The sequence below is a fragment of the Rhizophagus irregularis genome, chromosome 3, assembly GCF_026210795.1.
Source record: "Rhizophagus irregularis chromosome 3, complete sequence".
NCBI lineage: Eukaryota > Fungi > Glomeromycota > Glomeromycetes > Glomerales > Glomeraceae > Rhizophagus > Rhizophagus irregularis.
The window spans coordinates 2,366,454-2,390,587 of NC_089431.1; the positions used below are offsets into that span (position 1 = coordinate 2,366,454).

General features: G+C 25.6%; 6 protein-coding genes across 6 annotated transcripts; 2 read left to right on the plus strand and 4 right to left on the minus strand.

The window, feature by feature from the left end:
• Positions 1–1,000: 1,000 nt before the first annotated feature.
• On the minus strand, positions 1,001–1,668 carry OCT59_020569 (uncharacterized protein; the record flags this gene model as incomplete). Its single annotated transcript, XM_066149276.1, has 2 exons — positions 1,001–1,423; positions 1,543–1,668. 2 exons carry the CDS (start codon positions 1,666–1,668, stop codon positions 1,001–1,003), a joined length of 549 nt encoding a protein of 182 aa, XP_065990202.1.
• Positions 1,669–9,207: 7,539 nt separating this feature from the next.
• OCT59_020570 (uncharacterized protein) lies at positions 9,208–9,621 on the plus strand (the record flags this gene model as incomplete). Its single annotated transcript, XM_025332473.2, has 1 exon — positions 9,208–9,621. One exon carries the CDS (start codon positions 9,208–9,210, stop codon positions 9,619–9,621), a length of 414 nt encoding a protein of 137 aa, XP_025171467.2.
• Positions 9,622–16,197: 6,576 nt separating this feature from the next.
• OCT59_020571 (uncharacterized protein) lies at positions 16,198–17,611 on the plus strand. Its single transcript, XM_025320389.2, has 5 exons — positions 16,198–16,478; positions 16,557–16,590; positions 16,665–17,024; positions 17,099–17,193; positions 17,278–17,611. Exons 1-5 carry the CDS (start codon positions 16,383–16,385, stop codon positions 17,533–17,535), a joined length of 843 nt encoding a protein of 280 aa, XP_025171466.1. The 5' UTR covers positions 16,198–16,382; the 3' UTR covers positions 17,536–17,611.
• A 375-nt stretch (positions 17,612–17,986) lies between these two features.
• Positions 17,987–19,090, minus strand: OCT59_020572 (uncharacterized protein). Its single transcript, XM_025320388.2, has 3 exons — positions 18,713–19,090; positions 18,505–18,613; positions 17,987–18,426 (listed from the first exon to the last, which is right to left on the minus strand). The coding sequence occupies exons 1-3, from the start codon at positions 18,910–18,912 to the stop codon at positions 18,145–18,147; spliced, it is 591 nt and encodes a 196-aa protein (XP_025171465.1). The 5' UTR covers positions 18,913–19,090; the 3' UTR covers positions 17,987–18,144.
• A 903-nt stretch (positions 19,091–19,993) lies between these two features.
• On the minus strand, positions 19,994–21,380 carry OCT59_020573 (uncharacterized protein; the record flags this gene model as incomplete). Its single annotated transcript, XM_025309491.2, has 3 exons — positions 19,994–20,747; positions 20,826–21,041; positions 21,163–21,380. The coding sequence occupies 3 exons, from the start codon at positions 21,378–21,380 to the stop codon at positions 20,183–20,185; spliced, it is 999 nt and encodes a 332-aa protein (XP_025171464.2). The 3' UTR covers positions 19,994–20,182.
• A 1,225-nt stretch (positions 21,381–22,605) lies between these two features.
• On the minus strand, positions 22,606–24,110 carry OCT59_020574 (uncharacterized protein; the record flags this gene model as incomplete). Its single annotated transcript, XM_025320387.2, has 9 exons — positions 23,988–24,110; positions 23,867–23,922; positions 23,732–23,763; positions 23,553–23,659; positions 23,341–23,477; positions 23,170–23,262; positions 23,030–23,099; positions 22,843–22,952; positions 22,606–22,766 (listed from the first exon to the last, which is right to left on the minus strand). The coding sequence occupies exons 1-9, from the start codon at positions 24,101–24,103 to the stop codon at positions 22,606–22,608; spliced, it is 882 nt and encodes a 293-aa protein (XP_025171463.1). The 5' UTR covers positions 24,104–24,110.
• Positions 24,111–24,134: the final 24 nt, after the last annotated feature.

The following is a 24,134-nucleotide window of genomic DNA, read 5'->3' on the forward strand; positions in this document are numbered from 1 at the left end:
ATCTAATTTCTTCTTCATATCTCTTATTTATAGCTTCTTCCACCTCACAAAGAGTACTTCGTACTATTTAAAGACCTTTTAATAATATTATTAAACGATTCTACACTTTGGGTACTTTGTATACCACCATTAAACTGGAATGGCATATATGCTTTAGCCCAACTAATTCTATTATTATATAATGTTCTAGTCATATAACGTTCACAGTTTGGAAATGATTTTATCATAAATTCCCAACGTTGTTCAAAAATCTCTATACATAATGCATTTCTACATGCATAGAAAGCTTTACTAAAATTACTAAAGTTTTCGCCTAATTTGGATTTAAGATGCTTTATAATATTCTGCCATATATGAAATATACAATAAAAATGTGGTGTATTTGGAAAAACTTGAGCAACAGCATTAATTAATCCAGGTTCAGAATCAGTCCAAAATGATTTTGGAATTATATTGTCAGTTGCTTTTACCAAACATTGTAAAATCCAAGTGTATGTTGAAGAAAGTTCATCTTCTATTAAAGCATTTGCCACATTGCGAAATCTTCCATAGTTATCTTTTATCGCCAAATCTGCTTAAGTACTATTATACTTGTTAGTTTTACAAGTATTGTCATTTAATACTATATCAGAAAATCACCTATACAATTCTAGTTGACTAGGAGACATCCAAAATATACCTGATAGGTGATTTTCACTATCAGTATGACGAACAAAAACTTTCCAACGTGAGTCTTGAGTCATTTTTTCAAATAAGATATCAAGAAATAATAAAGAGTCAGGTCTTTCATTTTTATTATTCTGGCATAAATTATAAATAGCATTATAAATGTCTTGTTTATGAAATACATGTTCTGGATACTTTCTTTTAAGAATTTCTAGTTGTATAATAGGTGCAACTTTGCAATCCAAAAAAAATTTCAAGTCTTTTATCATTTCGTTATCAAAACGTCTATATCTAGCAATGATATGAGGTAATTGGGTAGGGGTTTACTTCATGATTATGTATATCTTTTAATGATGTACATTTTACTTGATTTGCCGTTTTTGGAAATGAGAAGTTGCAGCTGCCACTCACAATTTGTCTTTATAGTACCACGTAAACGATGCAATTTCTGATCTATTACTTTTCTGGATTCATATTTTCCATTTGAAGAACAACGAAATGATTTACGTCGTATAATAGTAAAATCATTTGGATCTTTATCATTTCGATAAACTTGATATCCAAACCCTCTTTCTAAACAATATTGATGCATAAATGTATCAACTGATTGCCAATCATCAAAATAATCTCCTATAGTAAGATTATACTGATAAATCTGTTCAGATAATGATTCAAAATGTTCTTCAAAAGGTAGTTCAAAAGGAGTTTCACAAGAAGGTTCAGAAGAAAGTTCAGAAGAAGGTTCAGGGAGATAACTCTAAAGAAGAAATTTCGAAAGTAAGCTTCTAAAGAAAGGTTAATAGATGGTTTAGAAGGTGTTTTAAGAGAAAAACTATCTATGTTTGTAAAATTATGATTAAAATCTGGTTCAACAACTGGTAAAAAATTTATAGCAAAATTATCATTAAATGGTGATAATAAAAAGTCTAAAGTTTCAGAATATGGCGAAAAAAATGCATTTGTCTTATATATATCTTTATTATAATCATTAGAATCCTCCATATTGTTTATATTCTTTAAAGAAAATTATAAAAACAAAAAAAGAAAAATGGCGTTTTAAAAGGTTTAAAAGTTTGTTTATACATTATGTAAATTAGGGTAAAATTCACCGAAGGTGAATTTCACCATAAAATTTTAAAAATTTAATGTAACACATGTATGTAATACATGTAAATCAAGGTGAAATTCACCATTAAATTACTAAAATTTGGTATTTTAATAAAAATTTATAAAAATTGAAGTGAAATTCACCACTGGTGAATTAATTTTAAATTAACCACTGGTGAATATAAAATTAATCCATTATTTATATATATAGTGAAATTTAATAAATTAGATCTTTAACAAATTAAATTTAAACTTAAACTGGATTTTTTTACTAAAATCAAATTACATATATTGAAATAATTTTAATGTATCAAAGTTTATTAGTAAAGTCATAATATTTGCTATAATAAATTATATTTTTAATAAGTTATAATAAAAAATATCATAATATATAATTATAAAGTATAAATTAATAATAAAATTAAAGTAATATACTAATATAGGTATAATATAATAAATTTTAATTTTAACTAGAATTATTATAAAAATTTAATTTTAACTGAAGTTATATTATCTCTATAATTTAAAAAATTTAAAACTAAAATGAAAAAATTAAAATATAGTATATATTAATTTTATTAATATAAAAAAAATTTTAAAATTTAGTTTAATAGATTTTTAATATATCAAAATTTTTTCATTATACTAGATATTCCAATAAATCAGATATTTTTTAATAAAATTAATAAATTTGGTTTATCAAATTTTACTGTGTATATTAGTAAATTAATACAATAAAAAATATAAAATATTATTTTTTATTATTATAGTTAAATCTTTCATAATAATCAAATTAGTTTAGTTAAAAATGATAATTATACAAAAGTGTAATTATAATCATAAACCTTTAAACAATTATTTGATTAGTTAGTTTGTATTATTAAAAAAAAAAAAAGAAATTATTTTTTATTACTATATATATTATATTATAATTTATGAAAAATAATTGTAAAAAAGATTAAAATTAGTTTGTAATAGTAGTAAGATTTTTATTACTGGTATATTTTAAATCAGTTATAGGATATGACTATATAAAGTATAACTATATAGAAATCTAACTGTATATTTTAAATTTTAATAATTTTAAAAACATTTTTAAATTAATAAATTTTATTTGCAAATAATTTGCTTATATTTATATATATTATTAGTTTAAAACCATTTGTACTATTTATTTTTGAATAGTATTTGCTTTTAATTTAAATAAATAATTTTATTTATTTAATATATAATTATATTAAAAATAGAGTATTACAGGGGAATAATTTCTCTCTTAAGAATTAAAAAAAAAAATAAACTTTTATGAAATATATAAAATAATATAATTGGATATTAATCACATAAAAATTTGGCAATTCTTGGTTTTAAAAAAATTTTTATTATAAAAAATACAATTTAATTATAAATATCAAAATTATGTAATTTTCTCAAAAACCATCTGAATAACTACTTTTTTTAATTTAATAAACCTTTTCTTCTCATAAATTTACATATAATTTTATTTTTAGATTACTATACAAATCAATATTTTAATTAAAAATTGAAATAAAAGGAGAGGGAAGGAAAATTCCTTCTGGTTAAGTTTAGTAATTCTCTTAAAAATATTATATAACTTTTATTTAATAAACTTCCAAATGCATTGTGGAAAAAAAAAAAAATTAAAAATATTAGTTTATATTATCATAGATATTAAAGAATTAATATATTCAACAATTTAGTTTAATACTAATTAAATTATAATTATGTTTATATTTGAAATGGCAAAAAATTTGTTTTATGAAAAATAGAGGTATGATATATAGAAGTAAAGATTTTCCTAAATTCTTTAATTTGATGATTATTCTCTTTAATTTAATAGCTGATACCAGAAATAAATTCTAGAAAAAGAACCAAATTGATGAAATATTTTAGTATAGTAATCAATTAATGACAAATTGAATATTTAATCTGAATAAGGGCTATGACATATATATGGGTTAAGCAAAATCTTATGTGACACAAAATTAAACATTTTTATTGGTTAAAATTAGTATTATATAAATAATTGAATATTTGATTAAAAAAAATCTTACCTGAAGGTAGGGGTAAGGTTCCTTATAAATTAATATATATCATTGCCCTAAGGTACCATTTAAGCATTTTTGCCATATGTAATTAACTGGCCAAATTGTAATTTTTTGGCCAAAATCAAATGTGGGTATAAAAAAATTTTTATAGTCTTACCATGCCGTTTGCCATAAAGTAACTAGGATCCCGGCTTTTAGGTTATTGTACTATAAAATTTATTGTGTCAAATACAGAACTTAGTAGTAAATTAAAATTTTAAATGACAAGAAGGTTATATTTTTGTCTATCAAAACTATCCGGTCAGCCAATGAAACCTTTTTACACATTCTGAACTCAAATTTGTGATTATCACAATGGCTTTCTAATACTCAAGTACAAATTGTACACTCTTCAGCCATCATTAGGATAAATTTGGTTTGATTTCTTTGGTGAATATAAAAAAAAACCTTTCCTGTTACTATACATTCCTCGGATAAGCACAAAAAAATATATCGCGTTAACCGTATCAAAATGTTCCGTCTGTTTATTTGATAAACAAATAATTAACCGAGATTGCCATAATGAGTATGATCTGTTTACGAGCTTTGTAATAAATCCATAAATGAATAAATGATTTAGAAAAAAAACTAAAATCGATTTAGATATATTAATTTAAACAAATCGAATTTTCTAGGTCTATTACCATCATTATGATATAGTGCGACCTGTAAAAATGTAAAAAGTAATAGACATAGGGCTATTTATTTGTTTATTTAGTTGAAGGATGTACAGCATATACAAAAATTGCTATTACAGCTATTACAGCTTATATTAATACAAAAATAATCCTCCTAAAAATGACGCTCCTGAATAAATCAATGTGAAATTTTATTTGTCTAGTCTTACATTTTTAAACTAAAAGAAATTACTTATAAATTTAATAGAAATTGCTTTCTAATAAAAAAAATGTTGAATAATTTGAATAATTAAACAAAAATAAAATTTATGAAGGTCTATATTCAATTACAGCCTTACAGGCTTATAACCCAATTTCAGATGGCTCTATGTTTTCGACTTTAGATTTTCGCCATGATGTCGAAAAATTGCCAGAAATTTTTATTAAAAGGAGAACTAATTTAATAAAAAGAAGAACCATTAAACAACTGGATAGAAAATATTTCTATATGATCCTGTAAAGGAAGTTGTTTTAAAAATGTATTATTATTACTGATCAGTAAATGTTGAGTTCTTCGATTTAGAAATTGAATTGAGTGACTCAAAATTCTTCTTTTTTTTCTTTTTATAATATTTTGATTTGAGGTTAATATTGTTTTATATTTTAGAGACATTTTCAGTTATAATTTTAGAAAAAGGATAAAAGGGACTAAAAAAAATTATTTTTTCAAACTAAGGAAAGATTTATTATTTTATATCATTGCATGTTGTACAAAAATAAAATTTTCTTCGTGTGATTAAGCATCAGTAAACACAAACAAAACGGCAACATATGACAATTTCATTTATACAAAATAAGACGACGGAGTTTTAAATGTATTATCGCATCCGGGAAAAATAATCTGTGGAAAGCTGTGTGGCAACTATAAGCCAATTTTAGCAAGACAAATAAACTACCAAATAAAGGATGAGAATCTATTATCTCCCCATTTGAATTATTTTGAAAGAGTTTTGGCGTACCGAGATTATTGACATTAATACGCGTCCAAAAAAAATCAATCTAAAAAATATATCAATATATTTAGTTAGCTCAGTATTGATATAATTAGATGTAATTTTAACATAAAAGAATAATTCTTTAATAATTAGCCGACATATTGGACATAACAATCGTTAGATAAACTATTTACGAAAGAGCTTGCTATTATTCCTCGTCACAACAAATATGTAAAGTTAACATCATACATACATACGTACACATTCACAGCATAAATCTCAATATATCTATCGTGATAACCTGATAGAACAAAAAGATTATGTGAAAAAAAAAAAGATCTAATTTTTTTTTTGTTTGTTGCTTTGTTCAATATTTTGACATATGCAATATGGCGCATATGGTGTACGTCATAATTTTCCTTTTAAAAAAAATGCACACGTGTACATTGTATACATTGAGTTTACGTATGTAATTTTGATTTGTTATTTGATAATCCTGTTCAACTATGATACCATTATTATCATATTTACCATATAACACATAACAAATATTTACATAAGTTAATTTTAAAGTTAATTTTAACATTGTAATTGTTTTACATAACAATATATTTATGGCGTAGATTTTAATCTTAGATCGTGTTTCATATTTAAAGTTTGTATTTATTTAAAGTTTGCGGTATTACGAGTATAGTTGAAATAATTTTATATAATAATTATTGCGCCAGTCAGTTAAGATCATGTTGATAGTTTGCAAATTTAATATTAAAGCTTAATTTATAGTCTATATAATTACAAATATATTTGATTGGCAGTTAGAAGTCCATCAAAAATCAGCATGTTCCTAATAGATTGACCAATAAAAACTTTATAAACTCCAGATATAGAAATCTAGTATTTTATGCCGAATTTCGTAAATTTGTACTTAATTTCACGTAACAAGTAAGAAAAATCTGTGCGATTATGTAACATGACGTGACGATTATATTAAAAATTACAAGATAAAATTTATGTATTGTTTAACTTTGATTTTCCCATTATTACATATCAGATTCTGCGAAAATGTTCTAGATTTTATCAAATAGCTTGTTTTTCCAAAGAAACAAACCGAACGGATTTGGTTCAAAGTTTAGAAACTCTTAATCCCGAAGGTACAGTTACAATTCTTAAGAATCAAAAACTGAAATAAAAATCCCGAAAGGTCAATTATGAAGAGTTTATTGGGAAATAATTTATTATTAAGATTTTTTTTAATTTTGAAAATTTTCTTAATTATATATTATTGGATGATTTAAATCAAATAATAGTCTAATGCGGCAATACGTGTCGTTATTAGGCTATTATTTAGTTTAATCATCCAATAATAATATTACAATTTTTATAGTAAACTTCCGTTATTATTGTTATTATCCAAAATAACAATTATGTAAAATCTGCATGAACTTATAAGGATAATGCTATGTGCATTTTATCAGTCACGTGATGTAACTTGTCAGAATAATCAAATCACGAAAATTAGCCGGCATTATGCCATTCGGTCGACATTAAGAAATTTAACATGTTACAAACGCGTCCTCTGTAATTTGTGATTTCGTGAAATTTTTTGGTGGAAATCGGACGCAGGTCACGGGTTAACAGGGTATTTACCGCTGATACCATCGAAATCATTATCCAGCCATACCCCTATTGTGATAGTCTCGCTCTCGCATTTTTTGGTCGGTTGTGGTTTAATTTGATGATTCTAGTAAGAAAACTTTAGTATATATGTGTGGTTCGTGAAATCTCGTATTCAAATCATTTCCGGTTTAAAAAAATTAATCTATAATTATTGCAAGTCAGTTAATTTTTTTTCTGCAACATAGTTATTTTTAAAATATATTTTCATATGTATAGTTCCTTTAAACCTTACCAAAGTGTTTTAGAATCATGTTGCTTTATATAACTAATAAACAAGTTAAGCAAGTGACTAACAAGTGATTGACAGGATATGAGATGATCAGTGGAATGATGCCGGTTTCAACGATGTTTCCTAATTGAATCAGAATTGCACCATTTCATCGAAAGGATGTTTTGCCAAAGGGTGGTGGAAATTTCTCTGAATGGATATTTTGCCGAATACTTTTCTCTAAATCATCCATTTCGCCGACACCAAATAATTGACATTTCATCATTAAATTCAATCTAATACTCTATTTTTTATTAATAAATATTAATTAAATTTTCGTAAATATTTTGGAAAAATATTATTTGGAATTTTTTAGCGAAATGGCTTATGTAAAAAGTCCTTCAGTGAAATGCCCATTCGGTGAAATGGCTTTGACGAAATGTGCTTCAGTGAAATAGACTTCGGCGAAAAGTCAGGAATATATAATTGAGTCGTACAGTATTTTTCTTTTTACGATAAAAAAACTTTATAATCAGAATACCATACATTTTTACGGGCGTTTTATTACATTACCTCTTATGCTTTTTTTGTGCAATCTTTATTTTTAAAGATAAATAGATACTTTAATATTTTGTAAAATGATCAAGAAAAATAAGCGATATAAAGGAAATATATATGACATGCTTTCAATGCGGATCTTAAAGCTATTTAACGCAACGCATTTTCTTTATGCTAAAATTCTGGTTACGGTTCTGCTTCAATCGAAATAAATCATATTTATGTGGGTATTTCTATGGATAATATAAAGGAAGATAAGTGATTATAGATACTGGGAATAATTATACTAATTGAACTAAATTAGATATAAGCGAAGAAACAGTATAACACAGAGATTTGCAGTTTCAATACTTCATTTCATCTACAATTTCAAAGCAAACATTATTAGTAATGGAGCCAGGTTTCATAAACGAAAATCAAACGCTCCATTTACTAGTATGCTTTTCACCTTTACATTTCCTTACATCCGAGAAATTACTGTAAAACCACAGAAAAAATCAAAATGATTAGTGTATATACTGTATATATATAACCGCTTTTGATTGATGATTCGATATAGTAGTAAGATCGATTCTATTTTATTAGATTCGCTTGATTTTGCTTTAATTGTATGAGGTAGATAAAAAGAAATACCTGTTTTATATGGTTTGCAATAGGTCTAAGAATCAAATTTGAATCCTTCATCAGTAATCACAGGTTTGTATCTAGTACTTACAACAAAAATAATTACTTTGCAAACATTAGAAGTTATATAATAAATAATTTAAATATAAAAGAAACTTTACATATACCATTTTTTTTAATAAAATGTACGCATGCCAATTTTATCTTTTTTTGGTGTTAACTTCAATTATGAGAGTAGTTAAGACTACTAGTTGAATATTTTATAAAACATAGTTTAAAATCTTTATTAGGCTGACTAGTAAAGCTTTGAACGTACATATCTAGTAAGAATTTTTTTGTAATTTCATATGTTAATGCACAAATCATGCATGTGTCATGTAATAAAATTTTTTTCTATGCAAATCAGCCTTCAGTTTTCTCCCAGCCGAGGTCACCTCTTCAATTCTTACAGTTTAATTAAACATAAGCATGCGAAAATATGTGACTCTCTTTGGACGTACCGGATGTGGCAAGTCTTCTATTGCTAACATGCTGGTTCAAGGAGACATACAGTATATCGGAATAATAATAAGTTCACAATTGGACACGGTGCTGACGGAGAAACTGTTCGTGTAAGGAGTTACTTTACAGAAAAGTATCAAGTGTTTGATATGGTCGGATTGGGTGAACCATCATCTCATCTTGTTTCACATAAAAAGGCTGTTAAAACGGTAAGAAATTATTTTTCGGATCATCAGTTACTCCTTAACTATATATTTTATGTTCGGAGAAAAGGAAGAATTACTGAGGAAGATGTTAAGATGTTCAAATTATTCAAAGAGACCTTTAAAGGAGGAGAAAAGAATTTTATTATCATCATTACTCATAGTAAGCCGGGATGGATTACGGATAATTTGGAAATAATAAGGAAAAATTTTGGAAATTATCCAATTATTTCGGTTGATTTTCCTTTGACTGATGAAGATGAAGATGACATTATCGCTAGCGATAAGAGAAAAAGGGTACAAAGTTTACAGCGTTTAGAAGACAGATTATCAGAACTAAATATAGTGCTGTTGAATTAGAGGTTCTCAGCTCGACCCAGATAATTGAGAAAAAAGTATCAGAAATTGTTAGCATTATTCCAATTGCTGGTTCACTGTATCAGCTGATTGCTTCCGGTGTTTATTATAAATTAGGAAAACCAAAACACGCACTTATAGGTGGAATTATTGGCGTTACTTTAGATGTTGTAGGCATGGCAGTCGCTAGACCTTGTAAAAAAAGTCGATCCATTTTTATATTCCATCTTTTTTCCTTATATCGTGGAATTTATCGAATTATTTACATTTCCGTGAATAGATCCGTGAAAGACTCATTTTTACGGAGTTTTTACAGAAATAACGGATAAAATTTTTTATAGGGAGAGCTGGTAAATGTGCACCAAAGCCGTTAATTAAAGACGCAGCTGAACAGCGCATTTAAGAAAATAAAAGGATAAAAGGATATATAACAAAGTCAGAATAAAATAATAATTTTTTTTTTCACTTTAAATTTTAGTATATAAAGTATTTTTTGTAGTTTTGTAGTTTTTAAAGTCCTAATAAGCCAAATTTAAGCCTTTGTATAGGACAAATTATTTTGTATTAAAAAAAGTTGTGCGATTAAACTTGTATATGATCTAAACTAATCAAACAAACAAATAAACCAACATAAGAATAAGATTACGATGTTTTATGACATCTCCCATTTATGATTCGCAAGCCAGTTTATCATGTATCATTTTTCTACTCATGACCAAGAAGTCCGATTTTTTTTTCCAAAATCTGTTAATGAACCATCGATCTGTGAGTGTATACTTCTATACTTCTGACTTTAATGCTAAAAAATTCTTATGAACCAATAGAGCTTTATATTTGAGCCAAATAACTTATAGTGCGTTAATATAAGGTAAATAGCTAAACTGTACTGTACGAAAATATTTTAGCCAATCATAACTCATTGTATACTTTTCAAATTTTTTTTATTTATCGTACAATGAAATCTGGTTGGTGAGTTCTCACTTCGTACAGTACAGTTTATATGTATACTCTTAATATAACATTAAAAAAGTTTTTTTTTATAACAATATTTTATAACTTTGAACTCGTGGTACAAATCCTCTTGACAATTCCGATGAAAATTTATTTCTTAACTAAGAACATTGACATTTCATTTACCATTTCTATAAATCGTGAATTTATTCCACGAAAAAAGGTACTTGGATAAAATAACTGAAATCGTAGATTCTATTATTTATTTTATTGATTTTCTGCTAGCAGCAAAAGTCAACGGTGCCAATTACAAGGATAATCGAATTCTATAAAAATATTCCGGTAAAAGATGAGTTGTTGGTAATAATTTTCAAAAAAATAAACATTTCGAGCTATAATGAAGCCTTGGCTATTGTATACAAAGACTAATCTCGAAAAAGCTCTTTAGTTGCACATAAATGAAGGTACTGTGCTAAGTACCATAAAACTTCAGCCTCATATCTACGTTTCGATTACAATTAGACCAAATATTAGTTTCTTAAAAAAAGAGATTTTTTTTACCTGGGTCACAATTTTTTTTTTAGTAATAAAGTCGGAAAGTCGGCACTATATGATCAAAGAATTTAGTGATTCTGTGTGAACCCTCAGTTTGACACTCGGCTGGTCCATATTTTTTTGGACATTTGGTCACGGCTGAATGGCTGAGTCGATGCCCGATGATGACAACATATATATTATCAGACCTTCAAAAGCGAATAGATTTCTAAGAATCACTGCTGGACAATTAGAATGTGTCAAAATATTATTAACAATTATTCTTATTGACTTCCAAACAAATGTACGACAGGTCGACAACAGGTGAATGAGTATTAATGATTTAGTTCATTTTAAGCAATATAATATTTATTGTGAGAACTTATATAGTAAAAGCACTAAGTGGAATTGAATGACTTTTATTGAAGTTGCTCACGTGGCAGTCAATATATTATACCTTTAAGTGAATACTTTTTTGTTCTTATTGACTCATTTAATCATGTGGGGAATATAAGTTTGTAGGGTCCCCACAAATATTTGCCCCACATTTATAAACCCCACAATATGTTAAATGAATTCTTTCACCAAAGATTAGATTTTATCTTTTATCATTGAATAGTCATCGATTTCACATGGTAACAACTGACCTGACCGTGTAAAACAAATTACAGGGTTTTTATTGTTTTTACTATATTTGTCATTATTGACAAGTCATTCTTTAATCGCGTTTCATACAGTATATCGATCTAATCTTTTTAGATACTTAAACAAGTAATAAATTAATAATATCATCAACAAATGAAGGGTTCCCTTTATTTATTACCAAATGGAAAATATTGACAATGACAGTCCACTGTAAGCGTATTGTGTGCGATGATCCGGACATATAGATAAATAAATAATAGACAACGCGTTATTTATTGAAGTTCTTCCTGTATTTAAAATAAGTCGATTGTGACAAGTTCCAATTTGTAGATTATTCTTTTCCTTTTTTTTACAAAAATGCATTCCTTCGAACAACAAAAATTTGCTAAATATTTCCAATACAATAATAGTTTTTTTTGGAGAAAGAAAAAGTTCAAAAATTGGTCATTTAAACGACACTTTGAATATATTCGCACAATCCATTTGCAAAATAATTGTTTAATACAGTACTTTCTTCAAAATTGTATTTTATTCATGTCTGATATTTTAACGTAAAATACAAGAATCTCAAAAATTTAACGTTTTGATATTTAATATGCAACAACGAACGATTTTTCAAATTATTATTTTTTTACAACCACAAGAAATTTTTTTTTTGCTTTCTAAAGATTCAAATTTGCTAAGGAATCATTTTCTATATAGAAGTCACAAATTTGATATTCGAAAGTATATTTTCTCAATTATCAATGTGAATTTTTTTCAAGACCTAGTATTAAGATTAAATTAATGTATTATACATTTATGTATTATTCTTTATTATTTTTTTTTTATTATTATTTTTAGCTTGAAATATTTATTATCTAATGCCCTCCAATTTTTTTCAACTGTAGTAATAAGTTCATTATTACGTATAAGTAAAAATAATTTTGTATGTATGTTTATAAAATTGATGTAGTATTATTACCTTACTGAAATGTCAATTTACTTTAAAATTGTACTTACCTGTTACAGTAGTTTATATAAAAATTAAATATATGCTTCACATATTTCTTATAATTGTTATTCCTGTTTCTATTATTGGTGTATTACTGGTATATTGATTCCATTCCAATTAATTATAAGTTATCAAAAAACAAATAAATGAACTATTCCAAATATACTATAAAAAAAAATACATGTAAATTTCAAACAAATTCTTAAAAATAGCTATAATAATTTAGTAAACCAAATAAACAAAATGAAATAAAATATATATATATATATATATATAAAATATGCCAATCTGAAATTTTTAGCTTTTTGATATAAATATTAATTATTCAGTTAGTTATAAAATTTTCAGTTATAATTATATCAAAACTTTTTTTATATTAACAAGTTAAAAATTATCATATTTATTAGTTATTATTTTTATTAGAATTCCATTTACTTTTAATAGATAGTTATAGAAATCACAATAAAATTTTCAGCATTTATATGTAAATTTACTTTACTTTTTATTGCATTCATAATAATACAATATATACAATATAATATTTCTTTTTTTATATTATACATATTGCCAAAGTATTTTAGAATACTGTGATTATAATTTGGGATGCTATAATTCATTTAGTTTATATGTAATTTACTATATAAAGTGCCAAAATAATTTGGGATGCTATAATTGAATTTTGGATTTTACTTACAATTATGACAGTTCAAAATAAAATAATTTATATTTTATATATATAGTAAAATCTTTAAAATATTTTATATATAAATTCTAAAGATGTTAGCCTTAATTATTTTTTAAAAAATTTTGAATTACGGCTATAAGATTTTTATAGCCTTAATTAATTACGGCATATAAAAATTTTGTATTACGACACTTTTTTGAATTACGGCTAACATCTTTAATAAATTCTAACTATCCTTTAAACTATAAGGGTTAAAATTAATTTTAAAAATTTTTGAATTTTTAAAATATCTTAAGATCTAATGATCATAGAAAGATGAAATTATATTTGTTAGATTTCTTTTATTAAGATGCATTTAATGGTAATAAAATCATAACTCTAAGATTGATAAATAAAAAGCTATATTGATTTATATAAATTATCCTGTCACATAATATTTGTAGAAGGACAATTTTATTTCTATTAGATTCTTCTCATTAAGATACATCAAATGGTAGTGATTTTATATTTTTAAGATTAATAAATAAAAAGATATTTTAATTTAAAAATTTACTATTTGTTATAATTTGTCAATCATTTACTTTTAAAAAATTATTAATCAAATTGAACTTTTTTTTTAATTTTTACTTAAAAAATACTATAGAATTTATTACAAAAATATTGGTTTATGTAATAAAATATTTTAAGGTATTTAAAAGCGTCTTTAATTAAAAAACAAATAGCAGGTAAATTTGGCTGCAAAACCTTTTAAGGGTTAACTTTTATTAAAGTAAGTAGAATTCTATTTTTATTATTATAATTCAATTTATAAACTGAACTATAATTTAGCTAGTTAAAATTATTTGCTAAAACTAAAAGATTAGTATAATAGTAAAAAGGTAATAAATTATAATAAATTATATTAAAGTCTTGTTAAATTGTTAGTTAATTAAAAAATATAGATATATTATTTAAAATATTTTTAAAATAAGCAATTTTTAAAAATTTTATATGATTAATAAGTAAATTTCAAGTGTAATTTATTTATATATAATAAAATCTTTAAAATGTTTTATATAAATTTTACTTTATATTTAATATAACTTTTATTAAAAGTAAATAGAACTTTTATTTTTATTATTACCATACTATTCTTAAATTAAACAACCATTTTTTGAACTTAATTCCAGCCAAAGTAGTTATAATTCTGGATAAAATCACTATAATGTGAGCCAAAGTTGCTTATTTTTAGGAGTTGTTTAATTTCAAAATGGTATGATACAATTCAATTTATAAATTAAATTGTAATTTAGTTAGTTAAAGTTGTTTGCTAAAATAAAAAATTGGTATAATAGCAAAAAAGTAATAAATTATAGTAAAGCTATATTAAAGTTTTATTAAATTATTAGTTGATTAAAAAATATAAATATATACTTTAAAAAATATTTCTAAAATAAGCAATTTTTTAAAATTTTATATAATTAATAAGTAAATTTCAAATATAATTTATATATAAATTATTTGGATTTTAATAAAATTTATTATAAATGATGAAACTGCTAAAACTTTACTGAAACTATAATAGAACTATAATAAAATCTAGATAACCAGTTTTATAAGATCTCATAAATCTTTAAAATCACATTTTTAGCAAGTTGTTACCTTTTTTTAAAGTTAAAATAAAGGTTATGCAATTTTTTTAATTCTTTGTGATTGAATTTATAATTTAAAAAAAGGTATCAAAATAATTAGACTTACTGGATGCTGAGAAAATTGTAAAAAATGATTTTTTAAGTTTTAGTAAAAAGGGTTGATTTTAGCTAAAAGTACTTTATGATTCTATATATTAAATTTCTGGGGTTCTGTAACTTATTTTATAAATAGATAGATTGTTTTACTGTATGTAACCTATTTTATAAGTATATGAATTGTATTTTTAATTAAATTTAAAAAAAAAGAGGTAATATAATAAATTAATACTAAATTTAATTACCCCTTAATTAACTAATTACATCAAAATGGGTTTATTATGGACCGATCTACTGATCAGAAATGATTTACTTTTCCATTATACGAAACAAAAAGAATTCTTAATTTAATATTCAACTGATTTTTATTGCATTTGAATTTAAAAAGTAAATAATTCTAAGTCTGAAGATCAAACAAGATCTGAAAATTATTTTAAATATAATATTATTACATTTAAAGTAAAGTAAATTAAGGAATTTATAATTCTAAATGCGAACAGCGAAACCTGCCAAAATTGTTAAATATGTTTGTGAAAAAAATTAAATATTACTAGTCAGTAGTCACTACCCAAAATTAGGGTGAGTTTCACGCAGAGTGGCCTGAAATTTAGTCCAAATGCTGGTATGGTAATGATCACCAGATTTACAAATCATGTGCATTATCTGTTCAGTTGCCCAAAACGCCAAAACTCAAAAAATTGCTGACCTGTATTGCGTATGAACATCAGAACATCAGCATGTGACCGTGTGACCACGTTATACTTTTAATACTTTTAACCTTCATTATAATTATCCGTCTAGGGTAATAAACAGTAAACAAACAAAAAAGAAATCATTTTCGTTAATATATACAAAATAGTAGAACAAATATGAAAAATAAGTTAAATTTGGGAACGTTTCACCCAATCAAAAAAAATTAAAATCATGCAATGAATGAAGGTAAATTATTATTCGATAATCAGGAAAGAATCCTACATGATTGAGATTGTTGTTTGTGGTAGGTCTTTTTGAAAGTCAATGCAACAAAAGACTTTTGTACAAGAGTGGGATTGTGAATGAAGAAAGAATTGAAATACAAATCTAAAATCCAGATTCATATAAAGATAATCCGCTGCAAGTATATGCTAATTACAAGGTTTTGCATTACATTATGAGAACTTCTATATAAACAATCCAAGTTCGATGTTTGAATGACAGAATTTTATAAAAAAAAAAAAATTCTAAAAATATGACGACCCCGACGGATAGAGAATTATCAGATGTTACTCTTGCTTTAGAAAAACTTTGGGAATTAGATGAGAATAGATTACAACCTGGTGTCGATGTATGTAATTTAAAACATAAAAGTGAAGCTTAAAAAGTTATAAAGTGTTGAAAAAAAAAAATATTTTTTTTTTTGTAGTATGCTCTTAATTTAGTTTTAGCTCGTGGAAGAAGTAAAGTATCCTCTTTCAAAATTTTTCATTAATCAATTTAAAAAATCAGGGATAAATCTTATTTCTATTTACAGGTGATAATACATCAAAAAAGTTATTCGAATTTGTAGACGGTAAAGTTGGTAAAATACCAACCTTTCAATTATTCTATCATTTACTTGATAATTACATTCCACAAACCGGAATTCCGGAAGAAGTTGATACTCATGAATTGGAAGAAAATCGAGCTTTTATTAAAGCATGTTTAGAAACTTCTCCAATGATTTATACCTACAATTACTTAAAAGCCAAGAATAAAATTAAGGGAAGTATGGCAGATTTTGAAAAACAACTTCACAAAATATGGTTTGATTTATATAGAAGAGAGGGTGAAGATGATTCTTCTGCATTTGAACATGTTTTTGTTGGTGAAGTTAGAGATGGTGAAGCAAAAGGTATATAATATTATGATTTCGGGTTAAAGATTTTTTTTTAGAAAATTAATATTCTTTTGGGATATTTTTTGTAGCATTTCATAATTGGATTACGTTTTATTTCAACGAGAAAGTTGGTAAAATTGATTATGAAGGTTTCGTATCAAATAAAAAGAACAGAAATGAAGAAGTAAGTACCCTTTTAGAATTTTCTTCTTGTAATTTATTAAAATCGAATCACTATAAGACATTTCATCTCAAACATAATTTTTAGCCCGATCCAAACTCTCATGTAATTGAGATAAGATTTTCATTTGAAGGAGCCAAAAAACCATTTTCAACTTCATTTGTTGGTACTTCTCCAGAATTTGAATTATCGATGTATACTCTACTTTATTATATTGGTAAAGAAAATACCAAAGTAACATTTGATGATGTTAACCTAAATATCAAAGTTTTTCCTTTCTTTGAGAAAGGTGGACATGGTGAAAGATTAATAGGTTCTGCTTTTCCTATGGTTGTTTACAATTAATGTATGATATAATATTATTTAATGTTTGTTATAATCAAAATAAAGAATCACTATGCGTTAAACTACACTAACCTTTATTAGATAATTAATTGATAATTTGAAGTCCGGTTGAGCCTAACCATTATCATTATCACCATTGTTATACAGTTTCATTCAATTTAGACTAATATGAGAAATTTCTTGAAATTTATCATTTAAATAAATATTTTAATACAAACAAGGTTTTACTAAATATTTATGTATTATGTACGTATATGCGGAAGTTCCGTCAATATATATCATTACAAGCTTTCTAAAAGAAAATTAACTTCCTCTTTTACTTTTCGCATTTGATATTCCCATGGTAATATTTAAAGGACAACGCCAACAGGAAATTAGCTTGAAAAAAAATAGATTAGTCATTTTTCACAGAATTAGCGCAAATACAGTACATTTGAAACAATAAAAACAATTAATAACAATAAAATTTTGAATTATATTAAAATAGTTATTTAAATTTATAAATTTCGAATTGAGAATATTCGCTAGCAATTAAATACAATTAATAATAAATTAATAGTGTGAGAAAAAATAAAAAATAAACATTCAAGTGGCTAAAATATATTGTGTTTAAGCATTAAAAAATTTCCAGCCGTTACGGTAAGACAAGCTAAAAATGGTTAATAGAAGGCCAAATTCCACAATACCAAAGAATATTTTTGCTATTTTACTATCCACCAAAATTTCAACAAGCAACATAATAATCGCTATTCCTAAATAGAACCAAGTTATAATTTCAACTGAAATAGCTGATCCACGTGCGAATGTATTCATAACTAAAGCCGAAAGTAATCCCAATAAAAGATCACGTGCTAATCTTGCTGCTCGTTTTGCACCATTTCCACCATTCACCTAATAATTGTTCATTGCGTTCATTGCGTTAGCAAAAATTTAGAAAAAGAATGTATTCAAAAAGGATTAATTACTTACGAAACGAGAGAATCCTTTGTTTCTGGGGTTATTATTATTACGGTCACCACTTTCAACACCGTCACCACCACGAGTATAATTTCTATCTCTCGTGGTGTAATCTAATAATCTGTATAATTTAAATTTTATGCACAAAATAATTAATTAATAATTAATATACAAACGATAATTATTTTAATTTTTTTGAATTTTTCATGATGCCACTTACGAAATAAGTGCCCAAATAATCCAAAGAATCCAAAAGGCAATCCATGTATTACGGACGGCTCTTCTCGAAATAAAAGATTCCAATGACTCAGAATTCCCACCTGCATTTCCTCCTGCTTGAGCAAGAACAGGAAGAATGTCGTTAAATAATTTTGCAACTACAAGAGCGGTTGCTATACGAGTTGAAGTTGAAACTTGCATTATTAAAAATTAAAAAAATTGGTTGTGTTGAGGAAGGAGAATATTGATTCTATTTATTTAAAAAAATTTTTTTTTTAATGATGTAGAATTGAGTTCATTTTTAAAATTGTTACATTACAAATTATTTATTTTATAACACGAGCATTTTTTCATTTTTCCATTCTCTGAAATTATATTGTGATATTTATGACGCGATTTGAATTTTGTTATATGTTAAATATATCAACTGATTGGACCAAAATGTACTAGTGATTTACATACACTAATTCAATAATGACGCGAGAATAAAAAAAAAAAGCATAGTTTCGGTTTCGGCTAAAAATTATTTAAATTTATTTTTGATTTTTCAAGGAATTATAATTTAACCGAGCAATAAATTTCGTGACGTATATGAGAATTACCTAGTTTTTACTTTTGTGATATGAAATACTCCCACCCTTCATTATTATTAATTAATTGATGTATAAAAATGTATGATTAGACTTTTATGGTTTTATGACTATTGAAAGAAATCATATGAATGAAGGATAATAATGGATGGGTCATTCATTAATGATAATGATTATTAATTAGATTTTTCAGAAAGTGATTAATAATAACGTTATTATCTAATCCAATGTACTGTATGAACCAATCAGTTATGATAGAACAATTTAAACAATGAATTTCGTCAGAAGCACTTTTTTTTTTTTGATAATCTTTCAACAAATTCTTTATCCGGATTTTTATTTATAAAAATTGATTAGACGCAGCAATGAGTAAAGCAACTTCCAATTAGGGTTAAGAAAGCGGCAAAATAGATTAAAGAGTCGAGTCCATATAAAGAATAATTTATCTGATAGAAGATGAATTCTGAAAAGTATTGAATGTGAAAGTTAAACGGGATGCTAATATTATTTACTTAATTTAGAAATGGGTTAAAACAAATTTGGATTGTGTACTGTCTCCTGTTACTGAAAATTTTTTACCGCTTGAAAAAATAAAATTTACGAGCTTTCTTTGGGCTGAAATCACTGAAATCATCATCCATTAAGTTGTACAATTAGCAAGCTTAAATTAAAATTACCTTTTTTTTTTTATTAAACGAACTTTCTATATTAATTTGTGGTACAGTGTAAATAATTTAATTTTTTTTTGTGTTATATACTATATTAATCTATAAACCGAATCCTATTTTTTGTTTTATCAACTGATTCTATATAATACAATGAATGATATTGTTCTCTTAAAATAATTGTCTTTTTTTAATTTGATCTTAAGCATTTAAAAATTAAAGATTGGCCGGACAATGTACGTATCTTTGTTGGAAAAACCATAAAGAAGCCTTATAATGTTCATAAATTCCGATACATACACAAACGTGCCATAGTGAATGACTATGAATTCCGAATCGATCCAATTTTCCAGGCCATTTTCTTTCAGGATATCTATTGGCATAAATCCAAACACCTGTGAGATAGGCAAAAATACTGGAAATTATAGGTTGAATAAAATTAAATGTATGATCGAATCCGTGAAGTAGGATCTTATGTGCTAAAGGAAATAGTCCGGAACAACCAAGCATTATGAAAAGTACAACACGGAATAAACGGAATTGTTTTGTGTCAAACCACGGGAACATTGAGCATGCAATTGGAACAAGACCGGATAGCGATGTAAAGGTAATATAAAATACACTTAAAGATGTTGAACAATAAAAACTGTAATATTCGGTGATCAAGATAGAGGCTGTGATCAAGAGAGATATCCCAATATAATCAAATGTAGCTGCACATTTCATTACTGGAATGTGTGCACAATGGATAAATGTATGATACATGACCGAACAAACCAAGCTAAAATTCATAAAATGATTTCATTTAATAAAAGTTCTAGTAATTCGAAAAAGAAAAAAAAGGAAATTACAAAAATACCATTTTGCTGCAGCCGTAAAAAAGATTGCAAAAAAAAGTTTATCGAACATAGTTGCATTTTCTAAATGAGTCAAGATTGAATATACACCTAGACACAAAAAGAACACAAACCCCAAAAGATGTGTCCAAATATTACAGGTTTCATTGTGAAGCCAAAAGATAGATTGGAGACATTGTTTTTTAGTTGACAAGAAACGATATCCGGAACGAATATATCTAAATAATAAAAAAAAAGGTTGAATTAATTTCTATTCTTTGCATAATAATGAAATTAGTGGTTCATGAAAAATAACTTTGAAACGTATCATCATAATCAACCGATTTATTATGTACTTACGGATTTTCTTGCCACTCTTTGGGCAGCTCCTCAAAGTGCAGTAAGCGATATGCGCCTAATTTTGCGGCTATACTTATAGCATTGTAGGTATCAACTACATGCTGGTCCACACATTTGAGGATCCCAGTAGAGTCAATATCTTCCATCTCTTTTATTGTTTCTCGAAGGAAAGAAGTTGGCTCATCAACTTCAATATATTTTTCTTCTTTTTGATACATTTTGAAAGAATAAAAGTATATTAACTATATTAAAAGAAGGAATACGGTTATAGAAGGTATATTTTTATTATGTGAGAGGAATTGAAATGGATTGAAGGAGATTTAAAGAGGGAAATATGTGTTATATTCTCGCCTATTTATAGTTGTTTATAAATATGCACCTCGGTATTTTATGGTATTTATGGGACGAACCGGGTTTACGAGAAATCAGGTAAAATAAAGAAAACACTGCAAAAGAAAAAAAAAGGGAAGGATATCGTAAACGAGACTATCTTTTGTGGTTTTTGTGGTTTTTGTGGTCAAATTTTGGGGTTACAACCACGACCCTGCATTCGTAATTGATCAAATACATATATATACTACATGATCACTTCTATTCCAAAAAAAAAAACCGAGTTTTTTAAAAAATTCGATGGACTTTTCCGAATTTTAAGATTTTCAAATTAAATTAACCAAGTCTTAATTTGGAGTATAAAAACCACTTTACCATTCCTTTTCCGTATCTACTACCATTTTTTTAATACATTGTTATTCTGAAAGTTGATCATCTAATTCGTAGCCTTTAATTTGTTTTGTAACACGGCCGATTTCTAAGAACCCAAGATCACGTTTGTGCAAATCCGGACAATGATATTAATTCTGGTCAAATATGATTAAGTAATATTATGTTTGTGCCGATTTTCTTAGTACAAAATCTAGATATTCCTTTAAAAGGTAAGTTTATGAGAATAAACTATAAAAATAAGCCAAAAGGCCAAATAATGATTGGTTTATCAAAAGAAAACCTTCCATAATTTATGATTTGGCAAAAATGAAAAAAACTGGTATTTTAAATTACGGCTGAACTGATAAGCCATAAACTAACACTAATTTAAAAAGAACTTTGCCAATCAGAATCAAAATTAATAATATCATTTATTATACAGATTTATTTGTTTCATTATACTATCTCAAGTTGATAAAATTTAAATCAACATATACATGCATTATTAGCATTTAATAATTAGGAATATTATTTTGAGTTTTAAATTTACTCAAAATAGTTTTATAATTATTGTTCAGACAAGTTAGTTTCTATTAGATTAATATCATATATATTTGGTAATAATTATAATAAATTATATGATAAAAAACAAGTTTGAACTTGAATCAATATATTCATAATAATAATTATCTAATCCATATAAAGATATAGATATTAAATAAAATAATTTCTTGGAATTCTTTAGTTATTGTTTGTATTTTCATCATCATCATCATCATCATCATCATCATCTTCTTCATCATCTTCATCTTTTTCATCATCATCATCATCATCTTCTTCTTCTTCTTGATCCCAAAACTCATGATTTGGATTTCTAGCTAATAAATCGACATCTTCATTATCTATGAATTTTTACAATCAGAATTTTTAAAAATAAAAATTTTTTTTTTAAATATCATATATTAAGTTTTCTCGCACCTTTTTCGCGAGCTTGAGTATACTCTGCTTGCAGATCTTTTAACCAATCATTTTGAACTTTAACAACTTCTGTACTATCTTCACATTGTACATATTTTGATAATAATTCACTAAACATTAAAGAAAAAACGTGTTAATGCATTTTGTGGAAAAAAAAAAAATCATGTATGCGATAACTTATTTCTACCCGTTAAGTGTAAGAAATGAATGACCCCATTTAAATTTTGATAATATTTCTTGAGCGTACTCTTTGAACCCTATAAAGGTAAAATAAGAAATAAATATGAAATTTTTTAAATTCATATGATTTTTGTATTTTTTTTCTACCGGTTATGTAAAAACAAGCGGCATATGCTTCAACACAATTTAATTTCCAAGGACGGCCATAATTTACGGGGTTTGTTGCTACTAAATATGGTACTACGTGGGAAAAAATGAATTTAACTACGGAGCTTTTAATGGATGAAAGAATTAATAAAAAAAAAAGGAATAATTTACATAATCGATCATTTCCAGTTCTCAATTTACTGAATGGAACATTATCTAATTTAGACCAAGAGCAATCAATAACAGCTATTCCATATTCCTGTACGATTTCTCGATCTGCTGGTGAAACTGCTTTTTTTCCTTCTGGGCTAATAAAATATTAAAATAGACATGTATATTTAAGAATTTTAAAAGAATGAATAGAAAATCAAATAATTTTATACCTTAAAACGATTCCCCGAAATCTAGTTGACACTTTTAATTCTTTCACTATACCAAATCTAACCAATTTTTTACCTGAACATTTTTTTGGATCACAATGTTCAAAATCCTATACACATTAGAAAATATATAAATTAATTAAAATATAAGTAAACATTTGTATTATAAGAATGAAACTTACCCACATTCCTAATGGCATAGGAATGTTATTACCTTTATGTAAAAAGTCGTTTATGGTGACGGTGATGAAGATAAATTAGAAAGAAATTTTGATAAAATGATTCAGAGAATCAAAAGAACAAAGGTAGATCTAAACCTTTATGATCTAAGTCAATCATATCTGTCTCTCCACGGCCAAGAAAATTCTCTTCACTATTAAAATTCATTTAAATATAAATCATAACAGATATTAAGTGTCAACAACATATATATCACACCTTATATCATTATTAATTGAGACATTCTGCTTATACCGATTATGTACATTTTTAGACTTTTTATTAGAAACAAAATTACGTCGTTGACTATTGACTTTTCCTTTATTTTTACCCATTTTCCTTATAGATTATAATTTCAATATCCGA